This window comes from Camellia sinensis, chromosome 11 (genome assembly GCF_055761805.1).
Source record: "Camellia sinensis isolate YWXY chromosome 11, ASM5576180v1, whole genome shotgun sequence".
Lineage (NCBI taxonomy): Eukaryota > Viridiplantae > Streptophyta > Magnoliopsida > Ericales > Theaceae > Camellia > Camellia sinensis.
The window spans coordinates 166,424,391-166,447,061 of NC_138971.1; the positions used below are offsets into that span (position 1 = coordinate 166,424,391).

At 34.9% G+C, this 22,671-nt stretch overlaps 2 protein-coding genes across 10 annotated transcripts; one reads left to right on the forward strand and one right to left on the reverse strand.

The window, feature by feature from the left end:
* Positions 1-3,194: 3,194 nt before the first annotated feature.
* Positions 3,195-12,761, forward strand: LOC114296306 (obscurin-like protein). 9 transcript variants are annotated; one of them, XM_082896038.1, is made up of 10 exons: positions 3,195-3,331; positions 4,280-4,337; positions 4,574-4,623; positions 4,764-4,809; positions 7,439-9,109; positions 9,239-9,389; positions 10,061-10,208; positions 10,312-10,557; positions 11,160-11,446; positions 12,199-12,761. In XM_082896038.1, exons 2-9 carry the CDS (start codon positions 4,292-4,294, stop codon positions 11,436-11,438), a joined length of 2,637 nt encoding a protein of 878 aa, XP_082752164.1. In that variant the 5' UTR covers positions 3,195-3,331; positions 4,280-4,291; the 3' UTR covers positions 11,439-11,446; positions 12,199-12,761. The 9 variants fall into 9 exon arrangements, with proteins under 9 accessions (XP_082752164.1, XP_082752163.1, XP_082752165.1 ...); XM_082896037.1 differs by lacking the exon at positions 12,199-12,761 and having other exon boundaries at positions 11,160-11,645; XM_082896039.1 differs by lacking the exon at positions 12,199-12,761 and having other exon boundaries at positions 7,457-9,109; positions 11,160-11,645.
* Positions 12,762-13,208: 447 nt separating this feature from the next.
* LOC114296313 (cytochrome P450 76T24-like) lies at positions 13,209-21,659 on the reverse strand. Its single transcript, XM_082895640.1, has 5 exons — positions 21,545-21,659; positions 17,476-17,673; positions 17,225-17,367; positions 15,748-16,482; positions 13,209-14,149 (listed from the first exon to the last, which is right to left on the reverse strand). Exons 1-5 carry the CDS (start codon positions 21,657-21,659, stop codon positions 13,541-13,543), a joined length of 1,800 nt encoding a protein of 599 aa, XP_082751766.1. The 3' UTR covers positions 13,209-13,540.
* Positions 21,660-22,671: the final 1,012 nt, after the last annotated feature.

The following is a 22,671-nucleotide window of genomic DNA, read 5'->3' on the forward strand; positions in this document are numbered from 1 at the left end:
TCTCTCTCTCTCTCTCTCTCTCTCTCTCTCTCTCATCCTCATTTCCTTCTCTCTGGTTTTGTTTCAGTCTCTTTCTTTCTCTCTCTCTCTCTCTCTCTCTCTCTCTCTCTCTCTCTCTCTCTCTTTTATCCACTTTTCTTTCTTGGTTTTACAAAGAGGATACTGATCTCTCTCACACAATCAAACCCAAATTTTAATCGAGTGCATTGTTTGATCAAATGCAAGGTAGATCGGTCGACACAACTAATGAGAAAGAGATCGATATCCTCTTCAAAATTTCCTCAATTTTCTAGGCATATCTAGGGTTTCTCAATTCATTTTTTTGGGTTGATTTTTCTAGGCATATCGGTATCCTCTTTGTATGCATGCACTATGTTCTGTAAAATGCCTTGCATAGGTCTCCAAAATGGCCTCAATTATATTTTTTAGGGGGTAATCAAATGGCCTCAATTATATTATGTGATTTGTTTCTCATTTAGGTTTGATTGTATTTCTCATTTATATTGCCTCAATTAAAATCTGTCTTTTTACCCCTCTGTATTTTGTGTGTGTCTTCATGCATACTCCATGTTAGGTAAAATGCCTCAATTAAAATAGTTTATTTTCTTTTGGTTAAACCAGTTGTTTATATAATTCTACTTTTTTGTTATTTAAATAGTGAGTGAATCTATTATAACAAGCCAAGTAAATGTAGTGTACGGTGGTAAGGTTTAGCAAAAATAGAGATATATTCAAATTATACAAACAGTGGGAGTTGGATGTTATTTTTAATAATAAATAGTAGGCAATTTTTAGACAAGGGATAATGGAGCTTGCTTATTTAAGATCATTTGAAACTTTCATTTGCCTGAGATTAAGAATTTAAGGTTACGTTTGGTAGAGTTTTGTAAATATGATTTGAGAGTATAAGTTGTATTTTGAGTTTGTGAGTTTTGAAATTATTATATTTTCCAGTAAGTCTTTCCTTTATTCCCATTCTTAGTACTGTTAAATTAAGTTCCATTTGGGTACTCTCTCTCTCTCTCTCTCTCTCTCTCATGCTTTTGTGTTTTGTGGGTGTGTTTTCTTTCATGTCTTGGGTTCTGTCAATTGATTTGGTAAACATTTTCATCAATATTTTAACAATGCCTTCATCATTGATGAGTGGTTCTCTTTTTCCCTTAAAATGAGCTGTTTCTTCACTACATAGCTGTGGTGTGTCAACCTCTTAAGCAATTTCGGTGTTCATATTAATTCAAACAGTGCACAATATCAATATCAATATCAATATTGTGGCCTAATTTTTACCTTCTTTTTTTTTTTTTTTGAATCCAAATTTTGTTTTTTGTTGTGGCAGTGCGTTGGCTGCTTCCCATGAGCAAACCAAATGGATCCAAAAGGGTTGGTTCATATTTTGCTTATGGGAGGATTTGAATAGTTGGATCAATTTGATCCTTTTTTTTTTTTTTTTTTTTTCGCAGTTGCTGTCTATAGCATTTCAATGCACCATGTTAACCCGTTAAAGGTATCCTAATTCTTTAATAGGATGTTTGGCTTCCGTTGGGAATAAAATTGTTCAATCTATTTTTAGTTTACGAATATTTTTAAATTTAATATTGTCATTTCTAAGTTACTGAAAATGATAAATGATAAAAACATATATACTCATTTCTTATTGCAGAACATTTGTTTTGTCATATGGTTGCTTGGTCTAATTATTAGTTCCCTATTATTTGTCATATGTCATTTTAGCTACCATTTAGCGGGTTTGTTTATGTAGTGTTGATTGAATCTTTTTTTCTTTAGTTTCTTTATGGATAACTGAAAGAGGAGTGCAGAGAAGTTGGGCATAATTGTTTGTGTTTCTTTATGGTTTTGATTTCATTTATATGAATATGAAATGTGTTGAAATCTCTGTTATTGGAATCATACGATTTGCGATTCGATTCAGTGGGTAATCAATACGAATAGATTGTATGAATCGCAAATAGCCATGAATCCTAGGTGAATCGGTGAACCAAATCGGTGAATTGTGAAGTGAATCGATTCGATTCGTTACATTAAAATCGATGTTAGACTTTCTTTTTTAGTTTTTTATTGTTAGAAAAGGGTTCACACAACCTTTTTAAGGTCTTTAGGATTACTATATTCTATCTTTTGACTTTCTCCCTTCCTCTTTTATTAGTTGTTTATATCTCTTTATTCCCCTTAACATAATATCCATAAGTCAGTGGAGTTTTGTTAGTTTTATTTATAGATTTATTTATTTTTGCTGCTGTTGTTGAAATATATATAAAATTAACATGAATCTTCCTTTCGAATTCTGCAAACCCTTCAGCTCCTTCATCTGTGTTGGACACCCCCCCTTTTATTGTTGTAGTTTTTTGTTTTTGTTTTTGTTTTTTTATTTTTATTTTTATTTTGTTGTTGTTGTTGTTATCCAGGGAATTAGTTTTAAGTATGAAAGATCTTTTCTTCTAAAATCAATGCACAATTTTTTGTTGAGTTGGAGTGTTATAGAGAAATTATCAATTCATGTAAGGCTGATGTTTTTATTCTTAATGCTTTGTACATGTGACGGAGGTGTCGAAATTTGGTGAGGAGAATAGTTCTAAAGGCTCCATCCATAGAGGTAATAAAGATTCCATTCCTTTTTTTGCTTCTATTTTTTATTTTTTGTACATTCATGTTGTAAGTTGATGCTTTAATCTTTTACTCGATTTCCATAGTTCAAAGACCAACTTCCTCATGTCACTTGGAATAAATTACAACCTATTTCCTGTTATTTTAATTAAATTATTGTTATTCATTCCGTTCTTAAGATTTGGGTATAGTTTTGCAATAATTGAAGTTCAAAATAATTGGTTTTACCAATATATAATTTCTACTACTAAAATGTTCACCAAATGCTTGATAAAATGTTTCTCTAGTTGATGTGTTTATTAATTCACAGGGAATGGAAGGTGAGGGGAGATTAATTGAATGATCAAACTTTTGGTTTAGGAAAAAGTTCCCCTTTGCTGAACTTTTGACTGGGGTGAGCAAAAAGTTCCCCTTTGCTTGACTGGGTTGAGTTTATGAATTTATCTATTTTTTGGATAATGTTCTCTCTGTTAATTATTTTTATTATTATTATTTATTGTTTTTGGGAAAGACCTAAAAAAATTAGCAGTTTTTTGTTTTTTGTTTGCATTGCTTCTGAATAGTTTGAATGCTCTCAATTGAATCTCAGTTGTGAGTTTATGAAATCTTTCTTTTGAGATTGTGGTTTGAAGAGTTTTGAAACGAATGCTCCTTGCATTGTGGTGCCAAAGATGTCCATGAAGGTTATCAAAGAAAGAACATTTTTCTTGCTCAGTAAATCTCTCTTTTTCCCTCTATATGGATGTGTCTTTGAAACAGTTTTTTGATATATAGTAGTTTCTTGTGTGAACCCCACGTGTCTGGATGCATAAAATATTTGCTACATAGATTAAAAAACAGAGAGGGTGTGTGGGTGTGGGATGAGGGAGATTAGAGAGAGGCAAAAAGTGCAGATAAATGAATAAAATGGTGTGAGACAAATTACTTCTTGAAAAGTTATCTACCTAAGTGTTGAATTCCATGTCTCTAAAAGATTGACATTCTCAATTTTAGAAATTAAATATATTTGTTGAATCATTAGTGCTTGATGATGGTGGGAGGCATTTATAAACATTAGTGCTTGATAATGTGTTTAAGAGCTAAAATCTAATAATGTGTTTAGAACTTTGAATTAGTGCTTGATGATTTTTGCTTTTGCAACTATTATAGATAGTGCTTGATGTTTTGAGATTGGTGTAATCCACAGATATACATGCTTAATTGGAGGGTTTGTTGATTGCCCAAAGAGAGGTGGTTTTATTGATTAAGTTTTAGTTTCTTCTATTTTTTTTTTTTTTTTTTTTACTTTCTATTTTTCTCTTTCTCTGTAATTGGTTTATTAACTAAGCCTTAGCAAGAGAGAAGTGCAATATGAAGAGTCTGAGACTTAAGCTTAGGAAAGTGAAATGATTGTAACTAACTAATATTGCAATATCACTGAGACTTGAGTGTAATATGTTCATGAGTTTGATAGTCATACATTTTATTTAACTAACTGATACCTTTTTCTTGCTACATTTTGGGCCTTTTGATACACTGTAAATTTTGCACAATGGGAGTGAGTGGCAGTGCACGATATTTCTTTCCATGCCTTTTCTTTTTAAATATTACCTATCAATAGTTGACATGAGAGATGGTTTGTTAATATTGCAATCAATTATGTTCTTTTTCAATTTCAGCCGAAGTTCAAATGAGACCAACCTCCTCAATTAGAACAAGAAAGATTGATAGCTTGGGTAAGTATAACAGTGATGCTATATAAGAAAGGAACAATTTTTCTCTGAAATTATTTTGTGAATAAATTTTTTATGTACTACATAAAAGATTAGACGGGAGAAGATCAATCCCAAAATTATGTCCACCATGCCTTTAGGCACGGGCATACATTAGTATATATATATATATATATATATATAGATAGATTATTGACTTATTTTTGTTTGATAAATCATCAACCTGACTTGTGCTTCAGATGAGAAATTTTTTGCCCATTTTGCTCTGAACAAGAAGGGACTAAACCCAGTTAAATCTCTCTCTCTCTCTCTCTCTCTCTCTCTCTCTTGACGTTGATGATGATTTTGTTGGAATCGGAAACTTCTTCTTGACCATTTCGTGGCCAACAATAACCGACTACTTAGCTGCTTCTGTTTTTTTTTTCCCAGATATTTCATCCAGTGCCTACATCATTCTTGACGAATATCTATACAGGTAACTTCAACGATTAGGTAAAATTATTTGTAAAAGCATGAATTGTCCATATTCGTAATATGTTTTTTTGTTGTTCGATGAAATGCCTCGCTGAGAGCAACCCTGTGTTGTGCACAACTTCTAATTATCTGTTGCTTCAATTTTTCAATGATTGCAATACATGCCCAACAACTGTTTGTTGAAAAACTTTGCCCAATAATGAACCATAATCGAATCATAGGTTTTGTTCCACTTTTTTTTGGGTGGTTTTATTATTATCATCAGAAACTACAATTTTTGTTATTTATTTATTTTTGAAAATTTCAATGAAGGCATAGAAATCATTTTTGTATAGAAAGAGAGACAAGGAAAGGGGATTTATTTCATTTTTAGCGAAAATATTAGAGCTGACTAAGTTGGTAAAGTGTAGCATTTTGAATTCAAGGTGGTTAAAGTCTAATTTGTCAAAAAAACCCTATAATGATTGAAAAATAACATCTTGATTTCATTGTAATTGCTTCCACTTGTATTATTAACCTATCTTTCGCTATTTAAATGACCTAACTAGCATTTTATTTTCTTGCCTACTACCAGTTTGATAAAATGTCTCAATGAAGGAAACCTTTAGTTTTGGAGCTTCAACAAGCCTTTGGGGATTTTTGAACTGAGTTTATGACGCTAGAGCTTGAGAAGAATCATGGTTGGAAAATGATAAGTAAAATCAATTCTTGACGTGTACTATTTTGGGCGAATTACACTAATAATCCCTATAATTTGGGGTTCATGTCATTTTAGTTCATGAGTTTTCAATTGTAATACATTTGATCATGAATTTTGAATCTTAGTCCAAATAAGGACAATTGAAAATATCATTGCTCAATTTCAAGGGCAAAGTCATTAATTTGATAAAATATAAACTAATTTGACAAAAATAAATGTCAAAAAATATTTTTGAATTTTTAAAAATTATTTATATCCACCAAAGATAAAATTATGTAAGATTGATAAATTTTTTACGCATTTATTTTTTTATTTATTTTACCAAATTAATTTTTATTATCTGTTTAGATGATAATCATATAATGGGTGGTTGTTAGGCCTTTAATGTGTAATCGATATATTTAATATATGAAATGTTTTTAGTTTTGGTTTTTTTGATTTAATAGATTGGTTTAATAATGACATCAAAATTGTCGTCATATTTGACTTTTGAAAAAATAGAAACTAATTTAATGAAAATAAAAATAACCACCCATTATATGATCATCATCCAAACACATAATAAAAATTAATTTGATAAAAAAAAGTGTAAAAGATTTATCAATTTTATATAATTTTATCTTTGGTGGGTAGAAATAATTTTTAAAAATTCAAAAATATTTTTTTTGACATTTATTTTTATCAAATTAGTTTATACTTTATCAAATTGGCGATTTTGCCCTTGAAATTAAGTAATGATATCTTCAATTGTCCTTTTTTGGAATAAGATTCAAAATTTAGGGTCAAATGTGTTACAATTGAAAATTAGGGACCAAAATGACACAAGCCCCAAACTATAGGGACCGTTAGTGTAATTTGTCCTACTATTTTTATGGAATTTTTTGTTTTCAGCAAAATGAAGAACAGCTCAATTAACCCAAAATTGTTATGTCGATAATTGCTTTGGTATTCACCACCTTGTTTTAACTCTAGTTGTTTTAACTCTAGTTTTATGAAACATACATACAGGGAGCATATATAATAGTCCTGTAAATATATATGTATATTTGTATGCATGTATGATGTATGTATTCCCTCAAATGCTATGTTGCATGTATGATGTATGTATTCCCTCAAATGCTATGTTACATGGACTCTTCAAAATAAATTAAATATCCGTGTTGGACACCCAACCCTCAGACAAGGGCATGGGATATGTGTCCAATACTTTTCATTGGACACTTCTCATATATTTGTATTTAAAACTATCTTATATGTATCATTTGTTGTGTAATGGCTATAAAACACCTTTTTGACGCTATTTATTACATATAATATCATTTTATCTCACATAATAAATTAAAAATATAAAAATGTAACTCTTTTTTGCCGAGTCCGCATACCCGCAAATTTTAGATTCGATGAGTCTGACCTTTAAATATATACCACACCCAACACTCGTACTTGGGTCCATGTACCATAGCTCATATGTACTACTGGGTGCCTTGTGGAGCAGTTAATCCCAGTCAATCAATTTGTGCCGGTGCTTTAGTAGCCCAAATTAGGTCCAGCTTAATCTCTTGATGGAAAAACTTTGGCCATTTAAGGTGTTTTTGATCCATCTTAGTAAACAATAGGGTTTTTCAGGATGTGGGCTGATTTTTGAATTTGGGCTCTTAGGTAGGTGGTTGTTTTAGGAAAAAATGTATTACTCTGATCCATAGAGAGATTATAGTGAACATTAATGGATGCTAGAGCGAAATCACCACAGAGGAGCTTAATCTTTCCCTCTAAATATTTTGAGAAAGAAATTTGATTTTGTTTGATACTTATTATTTTCTTTCTCTCTTTTTTGATAAGTGGCTTGTATTTATCTATTCCTGCATTATGTTTTAAGAAGAACACTAACCTTTTTTGCTCTTCTGTGTTTTGATTGCCTATTTGAATCAAGTTTCATCACTGTTTTCAGGGAAGCATAATATGGCTAAACAAGTTCAAACCTTTTTCCTTGAAGAATGGCTGAGGAGCAACAGTGGTAGCAGCATCAATATCATCTCGAGAAGTTCTTCCTCTCCTGCCCGAGCCATAATTCAAGCATGGGCTGATCTTAGAGACTCCCTTCAACATCAATCATTTCGTCCCCATCACCTTCAGTCTCTGAAGACGCTGCTTAACAGCCAAGCCTCCCTTTATGTTGCAGACCCCCAAGCAAAGCTTCTCATTTCCATTCTATCCTCGACAAACATCTCTCCTCCTCCTGAATCTTATCCTCTATTTCTCAGGCTTCTTTATATCTGGGTCAGGAAATCCTCTAGACCATCTCCAGTACTAATTGATTCTGCTGTTAAGATTCTCTCACACCTTTGCTCTTCTCAGTGTAATTCTGATGAGAGCTCTTTCTTCTTCTCTGAAGTAGTTGTCCTCCTGGGCGCCTTTTCTTTTGCGCCTTCCATGTCCGAAAAATCCAAAACACTTTGCTTGGAATTGCTCTGTAGGCTATTGGAAGAGGAATACCAATTACTCAGCTCATCTGAACAGCATATTCCTGATGTTCTTGCAGGGATTGGGTACGCTCTATCTTCTTCTGGGAATGTTTTTGTTGTCAGAATTCTGGACTCTTTGTTTGGAATTTGGAATAGGGAAGATGGACCTTCTGGTAATGTTTCTCACGGGCTCATGATACTACATTTGATTGAATGGGTTTTGTCTAATTTCATCAGTTCACAGTCTTTGGAGAGAGTTGATGTCTTTACCAAAGAGGTTTTAGAGACTTCAAATCCGAATCATGCTTCATTTGCCATGGTCATGGGTGCAGCTGGAGCTCTGAGGGCTTCCAGTAGATCTGTATCAAATGCTCTAAAGCAACTAAAAATATCTGCAGAGGAAAGGATTGAAGCTGTAGCAAGAGTGTTGATTTCTGGAACAAGAGGTTTCACTAATTCGAGTAATAATCCTGAAAACAGTCTTCTCCTGAAGTGCATTTCATTAGCTTTGGGTAGAAGCGGTTCTGTTTCTTTCCGGGCTCCTCTGCTTATATGCCTTGCTTCAGCATTGTTGACTGAAATATTTCCTTTACAATCTTTGTATACAAGGGTTCTTCAATACCAACATGGAAATTTGGCACAATTGGGGCCTAATGAGATCAAAGAACATCTTAGCAGTGTTCTTTTTAAGGAAGCAGGGGCCATAACTGGTGTTTTCTGCAATCAGTATGCCTCAGCTGATGAAGACAGCCAAAGTATAGTGGAGAATCTAATTTGGGACTACTGTCAAGATACCTACTTGGGACATCGGCAAGTTGCTTTATTCCTCCGAGGTAGGGAGGATGAGTTACTAGGGGACCTGGAGAAGATTGCCGAATCTGCTTTCCTTATGGTTGTAGTTTTTGCATTGGCTGTCACAAAGCACAAGTTAGATTCAAAATTTACCCTGGAATTGCGGATGGATATTTCTGTAAAGATATTAGTTTCATTTTCTTGCATGGAGTATTTTCGGAGGATGCGGTTACCAGAATACCTGGATACAATTAGAGCAGTTGTTGTAGCCGTTCAGGAGAATGAATCAGCTTGTGTCTTATTTGTAGAATCCATGCCTTCTTATTCTGACTTGACAAATCAACCAGGTATTGGTCATCATTATTGGTACTCATCAAAAATAGAAAATAAAAATGAAAAGGTCATCACCATTGGTGCATTTTTGTATTAGTACTACTAGCATAACCCTCTGAGTTATATCTATTTTTACCTTGTAGGACCTTCCAGCTTGCAGACAACGGAATATACATGGTCAAAAGATCAGGTGCAGACTTCTCGGATCTTGTTTCACCTGCGGGTTATTCCAACTTGCATTGAACGTTTACCTGCCTCTAAATTTAGAAATTTGGTAGCTCCAATTATGTTCTTGTATCCTATATTACAGAACTTTGTTTACTGGGAAGCTTTTAGGGCTGTTTTATATTTTTGTTTTTCATATGAAAAGTTCGAAACACCTATTGTTTTCGTCTTCATTTTTGTGTGAAATCTACTTCAAAAATTTTTAGAAAACAACTTATACTGTCTCCCAAAAATGGGGGTTTTCAAAAAATTTTCTTGAAAATAGTTTATAATGTATTCCATCCCTCCCCTTTCTTGGAAAGTAGTCACTACCTGAGCCACAGAAGTTGCTTTTTGACCAATAGCTACATAAACACATATTACATTTTGTCCTTGTTGATTGAGGATTGTATCTGTGGTTACTGCTGTTTTACTGGTCTGTCTCCAATAATTAATTCTCATTGATGTCGGTAAGTGCATAGCGCTCAGTAGCACGAATCAATGGCAAGAGAGAGAATGTACTTTCGTCCGGCTTGTTATCAAAGAGAGTGAACCTCCTCGCTAGAGGTTCGCTCTCATCCTCTTAACTCTCCTTAACTTCCTGAAAGCTAAAGTAAGCTAAAACAAGCTTTCCGTGTCATTTTCCATTTTTTAAATGTTTTTTGAGAACAGAAAACAGTTTGAAAAAGCAAAAAACAAAGAATGCCCTTAACATTTGTTGGTCATGATGAGCTTGGGTTCCTTATTACATATTCGATTAGATATATGGGACATCCTGATGGAAAAGTAGCTCGAGCCTCGCATTCACTGTTTGTGGCATTTGTATCTTCTGGGAAGGACTCTAATGATGATGAAAGAGTTTTACTAAAGGAGCAGCTTGTTTTTTATTACATTCAGACATCATTGGAGGTATTATTCAAAGCTTCTGATTACCATACTTGTCAAGTCCGAACTTGATCATGAAAATGAAAAAAAGTAGCTCTGTTAATGTGATTCGTTGATGTAAATATAGGGATATCCTGGGATCACCCCTTTTGAGGGAATGGCTTCTGGAGTTGTTGCCTTGGTTCGTCATCTTCCCGCTGGAAGTCCGTCTATATTCTACACTATCCACAGTCTTGTTGAAAAAACTCATAACCTCTGCTGTGAAGTTATGACTGAAGAGGCTGATCTGTGGAAGAATTGGCAAGAAGAATTGGAGCCTTGTAAGAAAATCCTAGATTTGCTTTTAAGGCTTCTCTCCCTGGTGGATATACAGGTAAATTCTAATTAATAGTTAGTATTTGTATTTGTATTTGATTTGTTTTTGTTTTGAATGAATATTTTATTCATAGAATTCAATGTTAAGGTGTTGATAAGTTTATCGAGGTTTCTATTTACCAATACCTTGTTTTGACTGTATCATTTAATAACCCCCAAAATCTTTTATCTTTAGTTCCATTTTAATTTCAAATGCGGGAATTCAAAAGATATGTTGTACTAGATAGATCTCAGCAACATAACTTCATATATCCACTTATCTTCTAGGAGAATATTTATGCATTTGCTCATGGTTATGGTTCAACTAGATTGATTATGTTGGAAAACATAGGTTATGACAATAAATCCAGCTTACTAATTATGAAATGTTTAGTTATTCATTTAATTACTCAAATATATTAACAGAATCATTTTATTATTCTGCTAATGATTATAAATCAAATTCATTTTTTGTTTTATTTTATTTTATTTTTGTATGAATTATATTGCTTTCAAACAAGTTGTAGAAAATGATTTGGATATCGCATCGACTTTGAAGACGAAAGTATTAATGACCTTTAATCTAAAAAAAGAAAGTATTAATGACCATCTTTTTTACAGGTCCTACCCAGTTTGATGAAACAGTTAGCTCAATTGATTGCCATATTCCCCAGAGATGGCCAGAACATGGTTCTTAATGATTTATATGCACAAGTTGCAGAATCTGATGATGTTACACGAAAACCGACCTTAGTTTCATGGCTGCAATCATTATCATACCTTTGTTCTCAAGCTAGTAGCAGTAATGCGACATCCAAAGGGGTGGGACTCGAAATAAATGCTGCTTTTGCTAGGAGTGATGATGTATTCAGCTTGAATAGAATTAATGCAAGGCTCTAAAAATTAAGGTGTGATCTTCAGTTAATCCTCCTTTGTTTTTGTTGAGCTTATTTTATATTATCATAGGCTGACAAATTTATTTCAAAGAATAAGAACTCTGCATTACGGATTTTATTTATTTATTTATAGCTTTGTTGTAAGTTTTTGCAGGGATAGCGATAATGTATCTCCTTTCATTTTGATAGTGATAATGGCTTTATTTATTTATATATTGTTTTTTGTATTATTTATTTATTTATTTATTTATTTATTTATTTATTTGTATGTATTTATTTATTTATTTATCGGGACAAAAATCAAATATAATACATTATAAAAAAAAACTCCCAAAATGAGAGAGCAAAGTCCTAATAAATACATGAGAAATAACTCAACACGCATGTGGGGAAATTCGAACTATGATCTTTCTTCGTAATGATATTTTAAGTTTAAAAAAAATACATGTCATGATATTAACATTATTTGTCTCTTTTTTTTTTTTTTTTTTTTTTTTTTTTTTTTTTTGGTGCTTAAGATTCGTTGTGATGATTATTTTCAAGTATATTTATTAATCATTTGGGTGGTTGGTTTGGAGGTATAGAATTAAGACTGCTAGTTTCTTAAGAAGAATTGGGATCCTAAATGGTAATGTTGATGTTTGTTGTGTTTTCTGTAAAGAAGAGGAAACTAACTATAAACCATGTGCTACTTCACTGTCCTTTTGCTTGGCTGACTTGGTCTTATTTTGTTAACTGGTGGGGATTACAATGGGTATCACCAGGTTCAGTACAGGGCTTGTTTAGTTGGTGATTTGGGTGTAGATTGAACAAGATGGAAAAGAAGATATGGAATGTCATCCCATTAGCTATTTTTTGGTCCATTTGGAATCTAAGGAATGAGTGTGTATTTAATGGGAGGCAACCTGTTCTTGATGAACTTTGTGAAGCTGTTAAGGTGAGAATTGCTTTGTGGGTTAAGTACTCATCCTCTGCTTTGGCCTATTCTGTGAATAATTTGGTTCACAACCTTCAACAAGTTAGGATCTGCATTGGTGGGGCTGATGTTTGGATGACTAAGGAGGTTAAGTAACAGAGGTGATACAGGGGAAGGCTTGAAGTGAGGCTGCATCTTGGTCCTTCTTGTGGTTGCTGTTGCTGTTGTTTTTTTCTGGTTTTTTTTTTCTGCTTCTTGTTTTCTTCTGTCTATCTTCTGAGTTGGTTTCTCACCAACTTGCCTGAGCTAGTTTTTGCTATCTTACTTGGTGCCAACCTAGTTGGGATTAGGTAGGTGCACAATTTTGCTTTTGGTTGTCTCTTTCTTTATTGATGTATGGTCTTATGTATTCTTGTCGATTATCATCAATATATATATATATATATATATATTTTTTGCTGATTAAAAAAAATATTTATTAATTATTTCCATCCGTATAAGCAAAAACTATAAGGTTTTATTTGTTTATTTTTTTTCCATTTAATATTTTAATTAATATTAAATAAGATTTGAATTTCTAAAAAATAAATATGCACACAGATTTATGCATTAATATTAAACAAGATTTCATTCACCAAATTATTTTTTTTGTTTTTCCAAAAAGACAATAATTTGGAAAATTATATTACATTTATTTATCTGTCTACTTATCTATTCATGTGTCCACTTATCTGTACATTTGTTTGCCACGTATCCACTTATCTATCCCTACCCACATCCCTCCATCGTTATCGGCAACTTTTCTAGCGAAGCGAGTCACCAGCGGTGATGGGGCTATGGCAGCGGTGGGCTGTGTTTGATAGTACTTTGAGAATAGAGAGAAAAAAATATAAGGATACCAAACAAAAGTCTTTTAAAATAATAATTTATATTTTTCATCAATATATGTCATTAAATCATGTCCGCATAATCAAAATAAATCAATCATTTAGACCTAAGGCCATTTATTTATTTTTTTGAACAACAAAGAAAAGAGAGACTTTTATTAAATCGAAAACTAGTAACTTAAACCGTGTCCCTGAGAAACATGAAGCAGAAAAACCCTAAAGCAAAGTAAATAGAATTCGTTATTCATTGCTAGTTTGCACAAAGTATTGTGCAGCTTGAGATTTAAAGCCTCAGTTGCAAGTTTAACCTCTTGTTGTCGGAATAGCAAGAAGTGGCGTTGCCCTCTGCAAGGTGAGGCTGAAAGTATCAGTCATGTCCAAATTTTCCAGTGTCGAACCATCAGGAAGCTTCCAGTCAAAATGATACACAAGTGAAGCAATCATCAAGCTCACAACCCTTTGAGCAAGAGGAAGTCCAGGACACATCCGACGACCCAAACCAAAAGGAAGAAAGACGAAATGCTGGCCTCTATACTCCATATTAGATCCCAAAAACCTTTCCGGCATAAATTGAGTTGGGTTTTCCCAGTAAGCAGTGTTTCGAGCAATTGCCCACACATTCACAAGGATTTGGGTGTTCTTTGGTATCTGAAAATCACACATCTTCACGTCTGTCTCACTCTTGTGGGGTATAAGAAAAGGCACTGATAGGTGCAACCTCGTTGTTTCTTTTACAACAGCATGTAAATAAGGCAGTGCAAGGATTTTAGATCCTTCTATTCTTCCTTCTTCTCCTACTGCTTTTGTAACTTCTTTGTGCACCTTCGACGTTATATCGGGATGACGTAGCAGTTCAGTCATTGCCCACTCAACTGTGTTGGAGCTAGTTTCAGTTCCTGCGAGTAGTAACTCCTGTGTAAAAAAATTGGTTAGAATTGAATAGCTGATCTGAATTAGTTCTGTTAGGTTTTATTTCTTGGCAATCCCGTTTGACAAAACTCCTTTGAGTTGTAATTTTATTCGCACTTTTTATTTCAGTGAGGCTATGAGTGTTTAGATGCGAATCCAACCCGAATTGTGCTTTTCAGAGAAGTTTGTGATGATAAAGCTTTCAAGATTGCCACTTCGCTGATTATGACGGGGATCGAGCTGCCCGGTCAGCTTGCGGGGGTCGAGGGGGCAGCGTCCCTTGGCGGGTTCGGGGCAGCGCCACGGCGGGGTCGAGGGGCAGCGCCCCCGAAGCAAAATGCAAAAATGCATTCAAAGTTGCCTGTCCGATCATGTTATATTTTTCCAGTTTTTCAAATTTTGGTCTCCCCGCTCGAGCGGGGAAAGGGACGCTCGAGCGGGGATTGGAAGCTCTCAGCATCTCTGCAGTCGCCTGAAAAAGTACTGGATGGTGTGATTCGACGCTCGAGCGTCAAAATCGCCGCTCGAGCGTGGAGCCTGTATGAAATCACAGAATTTGAAGTTTCCGCTCGAGCAGGCAAACCTACGCTCGAGCGGACCGCGCGATCCCAGATTTCCAGATTTGATTAAGGAATTGGTTTTCTTCTGAAACTAGGATTGCTTTGGTTTTCTATAAATAGTTGGTTTTCTCCCAACACTAGAGGAACTTCTCCAGATCTTATTTTTGGATCTTAAGGTTTATATGTGGAGATATTTTGCTAGTTTCTTTGATGTTTTTATTGAGTATTCAACTCATGGTTTAAAGAGAGTACATCAAAGGTTTGGTTTGTTATACACAAAAGAGAGAGTTGTTCTTCGGTGGAGTCTGAAGAATTCGAGCCTGAAGCTTCGGTGGATCCTGGAGTGGCTCTTTGGAAAGACAATTCCGAGGTGAAGATGGGGTTGGAAGAGGCACATAGAGGTTGGTTCAATTAGGCGTTGTGGATTCGCTAGGTAATTGAGAGTATACCTGTGTAATTCCTTTAAATCTTCTTAGTGGATTGTTCTTGTGGCTGTTGCCCGTGGTTTTTTGATCACAATTGGAGGTGTCCAATTGTGGTTTTTTCCACGTAAAATCGTTGTGTCTCTTTGTCTTGATTGTTTGATTGGGATTGTCATATTCTGCTTAAAATTGATACATAATCACAAATCAACATCTAGGGGATTTCTAGATTTTTCAAGTTCAAACTCTAGTATTTGGTTTGAATTTGAACAATTATAATAAAATAGTTCTGATCCTAATAATAAAGTACTATTAAAAACAGCTTTGGCTCACATATTTAATCAAATTGAAAATATATTGTTCCAAACATCTCACAAACTATATAATGTTTATTATTATTTTTTTTTATAGACACAAATATTTTATCTTGAATTCATTTTTAAAATTAATAATTGGGGTAGTGATTGGGCTACATGGTCTAGTTGTGGGGCCAAATTCAATAATTTGAACGGCTCATACATTGTTGTCTCACGAATAGATTATTTATGTAAAAATTCAGATGGTAAGAATATTTTTTTTTTTATTAAATCAATTGCTTCGAGAGAGAAAGAAAGCATACCCCAAGTAAGATTATGATATGTTTGCAGCCGAATCCAGACCCATGTTCCTGGCTGTAGTCAAGGAGGGAATCCATTAAATCCCCATAACTCGGCAGATTCGACTCTCTATGCTTAAGCCGCCTAGTCACGAACCCATCACTCACAGCATGAAGCCAGTCATAAGCAACCTTTCCTCTGCGTCTTAATCCCTGAGGATCCAAAGGCTTCAACCATGGAAACACATCTGCAATGTTAAACTTCCCATCCACCACCATGATCGTTTTTACCTTATTCAGGAACCCCTGGGCCTCTCTAGACTCGAAACCAGCCACGTTTACAGAGAAACAAGTGTTCGACATCATTTTCAGAGCAGTAATAAATGCCAACTCTCCGATCGCCACTGTTTGATCTCGTCTCTCTTTAACATGCCCAATCAACTCTTCCACAGCCTTGTGTCTTAGTCCCCGCAACGAGTCTAGCTTCTGCGGATGCGTCAGGTACGTGTTCAGCGCGCAGCGAATGATCCGCCATTGATCACCCGCGGATAACCAGATCACGGCCAGCTCGAAGTGCTCGTTGGGGACAGCATCAGGGAGGATCCTGCCAGAGAAGGCGTCGTCGTGTTTTTGGAGGATCTCCCTGGCTGTGTCTGGCGAAGAGGCTACCACCCTGGTTCTGTTGCCGAGACGTATGGTCATGAGTGGGCCATACGTCTTAGCCAACTTTGCCAGTGATTCATGGGGCTTTGGACCCACCTCGAAGAGGTTTCAAAGAACAACAATGACTCATCCCACTAAAAACACCACCACTAATAGCACTAATGTATTAAAAAAGTAAAAAAAAAATAAAAAAATACAACTCCAAAACCAAAACATCACATCATTAATAGCGGGACCCACTGCCACCTAATTAGTGGGAGCACTAATTAGTGCTCCCAAGCATTTTTCTTCAAAGAAAGGGAGGCCAATGGGGCCTTGTGGGAGGAGTAGTGTTGTTTTTCTTCTACGAAACAATGCAAGGCTATGAATGATGAGCATGAAGAAACTCCATTTTGGGTTTTATGTCATGTTCAGCTCACTATGAGTATCTTTCTAACCTGTGATCACAAATAAACAACCAACCATTCAAGTGCTCCAATGCGAACACACTTTAATGTCCAAAATAAATTCTGTTGTACTAAACAAAACAAACGAGCGCTTTACAAACAAATCAAAACGAAACAGCAGACTCAAAAGCTTGAGACATATCAGGCCGATCCAAATTGTAGAACCAAATGAACTAGTTCTTCTAATTTTCTACAACAAATCTAAATTCCAAACTCCATCATGATGTCAAATTCTACAATTTCAAAAAACCAAAGTTTTACTAAGACCTGAAGTAGATTGCCATAAGATTTTCTTCAAATTGACAAATGCGAATTTTTTTTCCAAGACCAACAAGTGGTCGAAGACCACACCAACGATCTAAAATTCAGATTTAGAATAATTAGTATCTTACATTGACTTTGGAAACATTATTTCTTTTTCCCTTCAAACTTGGACAATTTTTTTTCCAATGCCCTTTCTCATGACAATAGGCACATTCATCTTTTGCGGGATTAACTCTAGTGCCTGCTAACTTTGAATGGGATCTACCTCTAACTGTCAAAGTGTTACTAAATGTGTCATTGTAGTTCTCTTTGTCTTTTTTCCTGTACTCATTGTTAATCAAACTACCAGACACATTTTAAAAACAAATTTCATTCTTACTATATAACGGAGTAGTGATAAGATGATCATATGTGTCAGGAAGAGAATTTAGCAATAAAAGAGCTTTATCTTCATCTTCAATATCAACAGAATTTAGCAATAAAAGAGCTTTATCTTCATCTTCAATATCAACATCCAAATTCTGAAGATTAGCAAATACCTTATTATGAGCATTCAAGTATTTAGATATTGAAATACCTTCTCAATATTGGAAACAAAAGAACTTTTTCTTCAAGTAGAGACGATTCTCTAAACTCTTGGTCATGCATTTATCTTTCAATTTCTTTCATAATTCTTTTACCGAAGTTTCTTTCATGATAAAAGTATTTCAGCTCTTTCACTTTCACTAGACACAATCGGATCATGCCACAAGCTTGTTAATTGACTTATGTCCAGTCTATTCTCTTTCTACACAAAACCCTAATTGTTACACAATTCCGAACCATTTTTTTCACACTATATAAAACATGCTTATCACTCAATATATTATTTCATGCAATAGATTATTGCAACAATTTTAAATTCTTTTGCTAGATATATTAAAAGTTAATTAATGTTTATTTATTTATTTTTAAATTGTTTTCTAGTTTTCTAGTTTTAGTTGATTTTTTTTTTTTTTTTGGTTGTCTTCAATAAACACTTTTTCTTTTTGTTTTTTTTCTTTTTCATACTTTAGTCAAATACTCTTGCAAATTAAGATATTTACAAAAGAAAATTAAAAAAAAATTTTATTAAAGACAAAAACTACGAAAAATGTGTCATTTTTTATTTTTATTTTTGACCTTTTCATATTTTTTGTCCCCAGTTTTCTTCACAAATTTTATTTTTTAGAGTATCTAAAAATAAAATAAAAAAATAATGAAACATGAACAAAATTTATTAAAAAAAATAAAAACATGAAAAATAAAAAACTCAAAAAATATATTTGAGTTTGAAAATAATATGACTTTGCCACTTTTTTTTTTTTTTTTTTTTTTTTTTTCTATAGCCAAATTAAATTATACTTAGTTATAATTTCTTTATAAAATAAATAAATAAGCAAATCACCTATATGAATTTAGCAAATACATGTGAATGAGGTTATTGATTATCTTAACATTAATTCTTTTAAGTGAAAATGTTACAAAATTATTATTTTGATTCATTTTGTTTTTTTTTTTAACCAATTTTTTTTTTTTCTTTTCAATTTGTACTTTTGAACTAAACAATATTTAAAAAAAAAAAAATACTTTTAACATTCTGCCTATTTGCATTTTTTTCAAAATATTTATAAAAAAATGAACAATAAGGGTGTGTTTGGTAACGTTTACGTTTTCAGTTTATATTTACAAAAATTTTATAAACTGGTTTTTGTTTATTTTTTGTTTATTTTTAGAAAAACATAAACTACAAACGCGTTTGGTAATTGATAAAATGTTTAAAAAAAATTTAAAATATAAAAAAGAGTGAGAAATGGCAAATGGTGGCAAGTGGCGGCAGAAGACGGTGGTGGAAAGTGGTGACGGTGGGTGGTGGGTGGTGGTGGGTGGGTGGGTGGGTGGGTGATCGTGACTGGTGGTAGCGAGTGGGTGGTGGTGGTGGTGGTGGTGGGTGGTAGGTGGTGGGTGGTGGTGGCAGGTGGGTGGTGGTGGCGGGGGGTGGTGATGAGTGGATGGGTGACGGTGTCAGGTGGTGGGTGGTAACGAGTGGGTGGTGGTGGGTGACGGATAGCGGGTGGTGGTAGGTGGTGGCGGGTGGTGATGGTGGGTGGGTGACGGTGGCGGATGGTGGGTGGTAACGAGTGGGTGGTGGTGGTGGTGATGGTGGCGGGTGGTGGTGGTGGTGATGGTGGCAGGTAGTGGATGGTGGTGGCAGGTGGGTGGTGACGGGTGGTGATGGTGGGTGGGTGGGTGACTGTAGCGGGTGGTGGTGGCAGGTGGGTGGCGGATGGCGGGTGGTGGTGGGTGGTGGCGGGTAGGTGGCGGATGGTGGTAGTGGGTGGGTGGGTGGGTGACGGTGACGGGTGGTAGGTGGTAACGAGTGGGTGGTGGTGGCAGGTGGGTGGCGGGTGGGTGGTGGACGATGGTGGTAGTGGTGGGTGGTGGTGGTGGGTGGCTGGTGGTGAATGGTGGTGGTGGCAGGTGGCTGGTGGTGAATGGTGGTGGTGGCAGGTGGCTGGTGAGTGATGGTGGCAAGTAGGTGGTGGTGGTGGTGGCGGGCGGTGCATGGTAGTGGCGAGTGGTGGGTGGTGGCGAGTGGATGGCAGGTGGGTGGTGGGTGGTGGGGAGTGGTGGTGGTGGTGGTGGTGGCGGCGGCGGCGGCGGCGGAAGACGGTGGTGGAAAATGGTGGCGGGTGGTGGCTAGTCTTGGGTGGTAAAAAAAAAAAAAAAAAACTGAAAACTCAAAATGAAAACACATTTTTTGTGTTTTCATTTTTTAGCCAAATTTATAAACTGAGACCATTGATTTATAAATCAAAAATTTTACCAAACAAGTTTTTATTTGAGTTTTTTAAAATTTTATAAATATAAACAGAAAACTGAAAACGTAAGTGTTACCAAACGGCACCTAAAAAATATAGGTGTTCGTGTGTGTGCGTGTGTGTTCTTTTTAGAGGTTAAACTCAAACATTTGTTAAAAATACAAATATCATTTTCAATTGAATTTTACTAATAGTACAAATTGAAATTATTATTAAAAATGAGAAATTCATTTAAAAGCACTCCAAGACACGAGAAATTATTGGTTAGTTTCGGAGCAGCGCCACGTGATGCTCCTCATGCATTGTGATTGGTGGAGTGGTGGGGCCTACAATTTTGTGTTGGGTGATTGGGGACGATGAGGGGACATGAGAGTTTGTGATTGGCCTGGGGCATAGCCACGTGGTATCCCAAGACCAACTAATAATTTTTCCAAAGACACACCCTCCCCCTAAATAAATAATAATAATAATAATGATAATGATAATAATAATAATAGTAATAATAATAATATTAATGTTAATAATACTAGTAATAATAATAGTTCATGTATAATAGATTAATTGAGCGGATTTGAAATTTATAAATTTTTGTTGATCAGATTTAAAATGACTACATTAATCTTGATATTGTGTTGGGATTGAATTGACACATAATCTTTCTATGTAGTTCAATTCAATTTGACCCTAACCTGATTGATGCCTCTATAATAAAAAATGTGTTTGTGTTCGCGCACGCATGTATATTTTTTTAGAGTTTAAACTCAAACAATTGTTAAAAGGCAAAAATCATTTTCAATTTAATTTTGGAAAAATTTACATATAAATCCTATTTTGAGGAATGATAATCCATTTAGTCTCAAGGATTTTCTTATAGACCAATTAGGCCCATTGATTTTGGATAAGTAGATTTAATATATTATTTAGAAATTAAATTTACAGTCATAACCTTTTTTTTCTTTTTCTTTTTTTTTTTTTTTTTTTTTTTTTGCTAGAAAGGTAATGTACACAATCTATGAGAATCAAATTTGGGATGAATTTTTATATTGAAATCTTTTTTTATTTGGAAAACATTTCAAAAGGAATATAAAAATGACTTGAAATATGGGATCCTTCAAACATTCTAAAAGGATGTGAGATTTTTCAAATATTTCAAAAGTAGTGCAAAAAACTTTGGGATAATTCTATTTACATACCATTACTTATCTTAGTACACATTATTTACTCTATTCACATCATACACAAATTAAAAATTTTAATTTTATCTTAATACATACCAATAATTTTCAGATAATACTAAACTACCCTCATCTTGTCCAACAAACCCTAACCCTAACCATTGCCGACAACCACCGCCTCTCACCAGTGACGTCCCCTTCTCAGCCTCTCTCAACATCCCATGGACACCGCCCCTCCCCAGTCTCTCTCCTCCTCCTGCCACTGCTTCATCCTCTCCAATCTCCCTTCATTTCATTGCAGCCCCATTCTGTCAGTCCCTCATCATTGTCTCATTCCGCTACCGCTGTTACCGCTTAGTTCCCTTTCATTCAGTCGCGATCGCTAAATCGCGATCTCTTTTCCTCTTGCAATTTCTCTATCTTTCTCAATCACAATGACCATCAGCCTTCGCTACCATCATCGCCGGTAACCCCTCCAACCTTTCATTCCCAATGACAACATCGCAGGCCCCCATTACCAACAACCCCTTTCGATAACCCTTCGTCATGATCCACCCCTCATCCAGCTAGGGTTTGAGTTTCTAGATCTAGGGTTTTAGCAAGAAGAAGAATAAGAAGAAGAAGAGAGAGGGTTGCAGAATGGGCTGTAGGAGATATTGGAGTTGGAAAGGAGGGGGATAGGGCTAGTTGTAGAGGATGGAAAAGGGCGGAGGACGACAGAGGAATGGATGACAGAGCTGGAGATGAGCGATCAGATTAGGAAAAGTATGCTGGACAATGAGAGGGGATAGTGGTGGCTGAGGTGATGAGGGCCGAAAAGGGGCAATGAGATGACATTGGCAGAAGGAAAGGAATGTTATGAAGATGGTGATGATCGGAAGGGATAAAGGTGGCTATCGGTGGTCGACAATGGCAAATGCTAGGGTTGAGTTGAAAAGGAGGGAGGGAGAGAGAGAGAAAGGGAGCGGTGTGTTGGTAATTTGATTAAAGGATAAATGTAATAAAAAAATTTGGAGAAATGCTGTGAATTGAGAGAAATGGTGATGTGTAAATAGAATTACCCAAAACTTTGGGCAAATGTATAATTTCAAACTCTAACAATCTCATATAACACTCAAACATAACATTCTAATGTAAAACTCAAAAAAGAATTCTTAGTGTACTTTTTCTAAACGTAACACTTTAAAAAAGTTTATTAGTGTAACATTTTAATGTACACAAAAAAACTCATTGATGTATTTTTTTCAAATGCAACACTCCAAAAAAAGGATATGGGATACTTCAAACCATTCTAAAATGATGTGGGATTTTTCAAACTATTCCAAAAGGAGTACAAAAATTTCTTAGTAAATTTTGAACAAATGTATAATTTCAAATTATGAGTGTTACGTTTAGAAAAATTACATTAATGATTTTTTTAGTATTTTTGAGTGTATTACATTAGAATGTTATTGTGATTACATTGATTCGAGTCTTACGTTTGGAAAAAAGTATACTAAGGAGTTTTTTGTGTGTTACCTTGATTGAAGTGTTACGTTTGGAAAAAAAAAATACACAAAG

Bases quoted from the DNA above. Each gene is read 5' to 3' on its own strand.
- LOC114296313 (XM_082895640.1), bottom strand. From the start codon at position 21,659: ATGACGAAGGGTTATCGAAAGGGGTTGTTGGTAATGGGGGCCTGCGAT. The intron at 17,674-21,544 runs GTGATTGAGAAA...AATATTGAGAAG, and splicing joins AGCGAAGGCTGATGGTCATT to GTATTTCAATATCTAAATAC. The intron at 17,368-17,475 runs GTAAGAATGAAA...ACACTTTGACAG, and splicing joins TATCACTACTCCGTTATATA to TTAGAGGTAGATCCCATTCA.
- LOC114296306 (XM_082896038.1), top strand. From the start codon at position 4,292: ATGAGACCAACCTCCTCAATTAGAACAAGAAAGATTGATAGCTTGG. The intron at 9,110-9,238 runs GTATTGGTCATC...TTTACCTTGTAG, and splicing joins TGACTTGACAAATCAACCAG to GACCTTCCAGCTTGCAGACA. The intron at 9,390-10,060 runs GTATCCTATATT...ATATTCGATTAG, and splicing joins GTAGCTCCAATTATGTTCTT to ATATATGGGACATCCTGATG.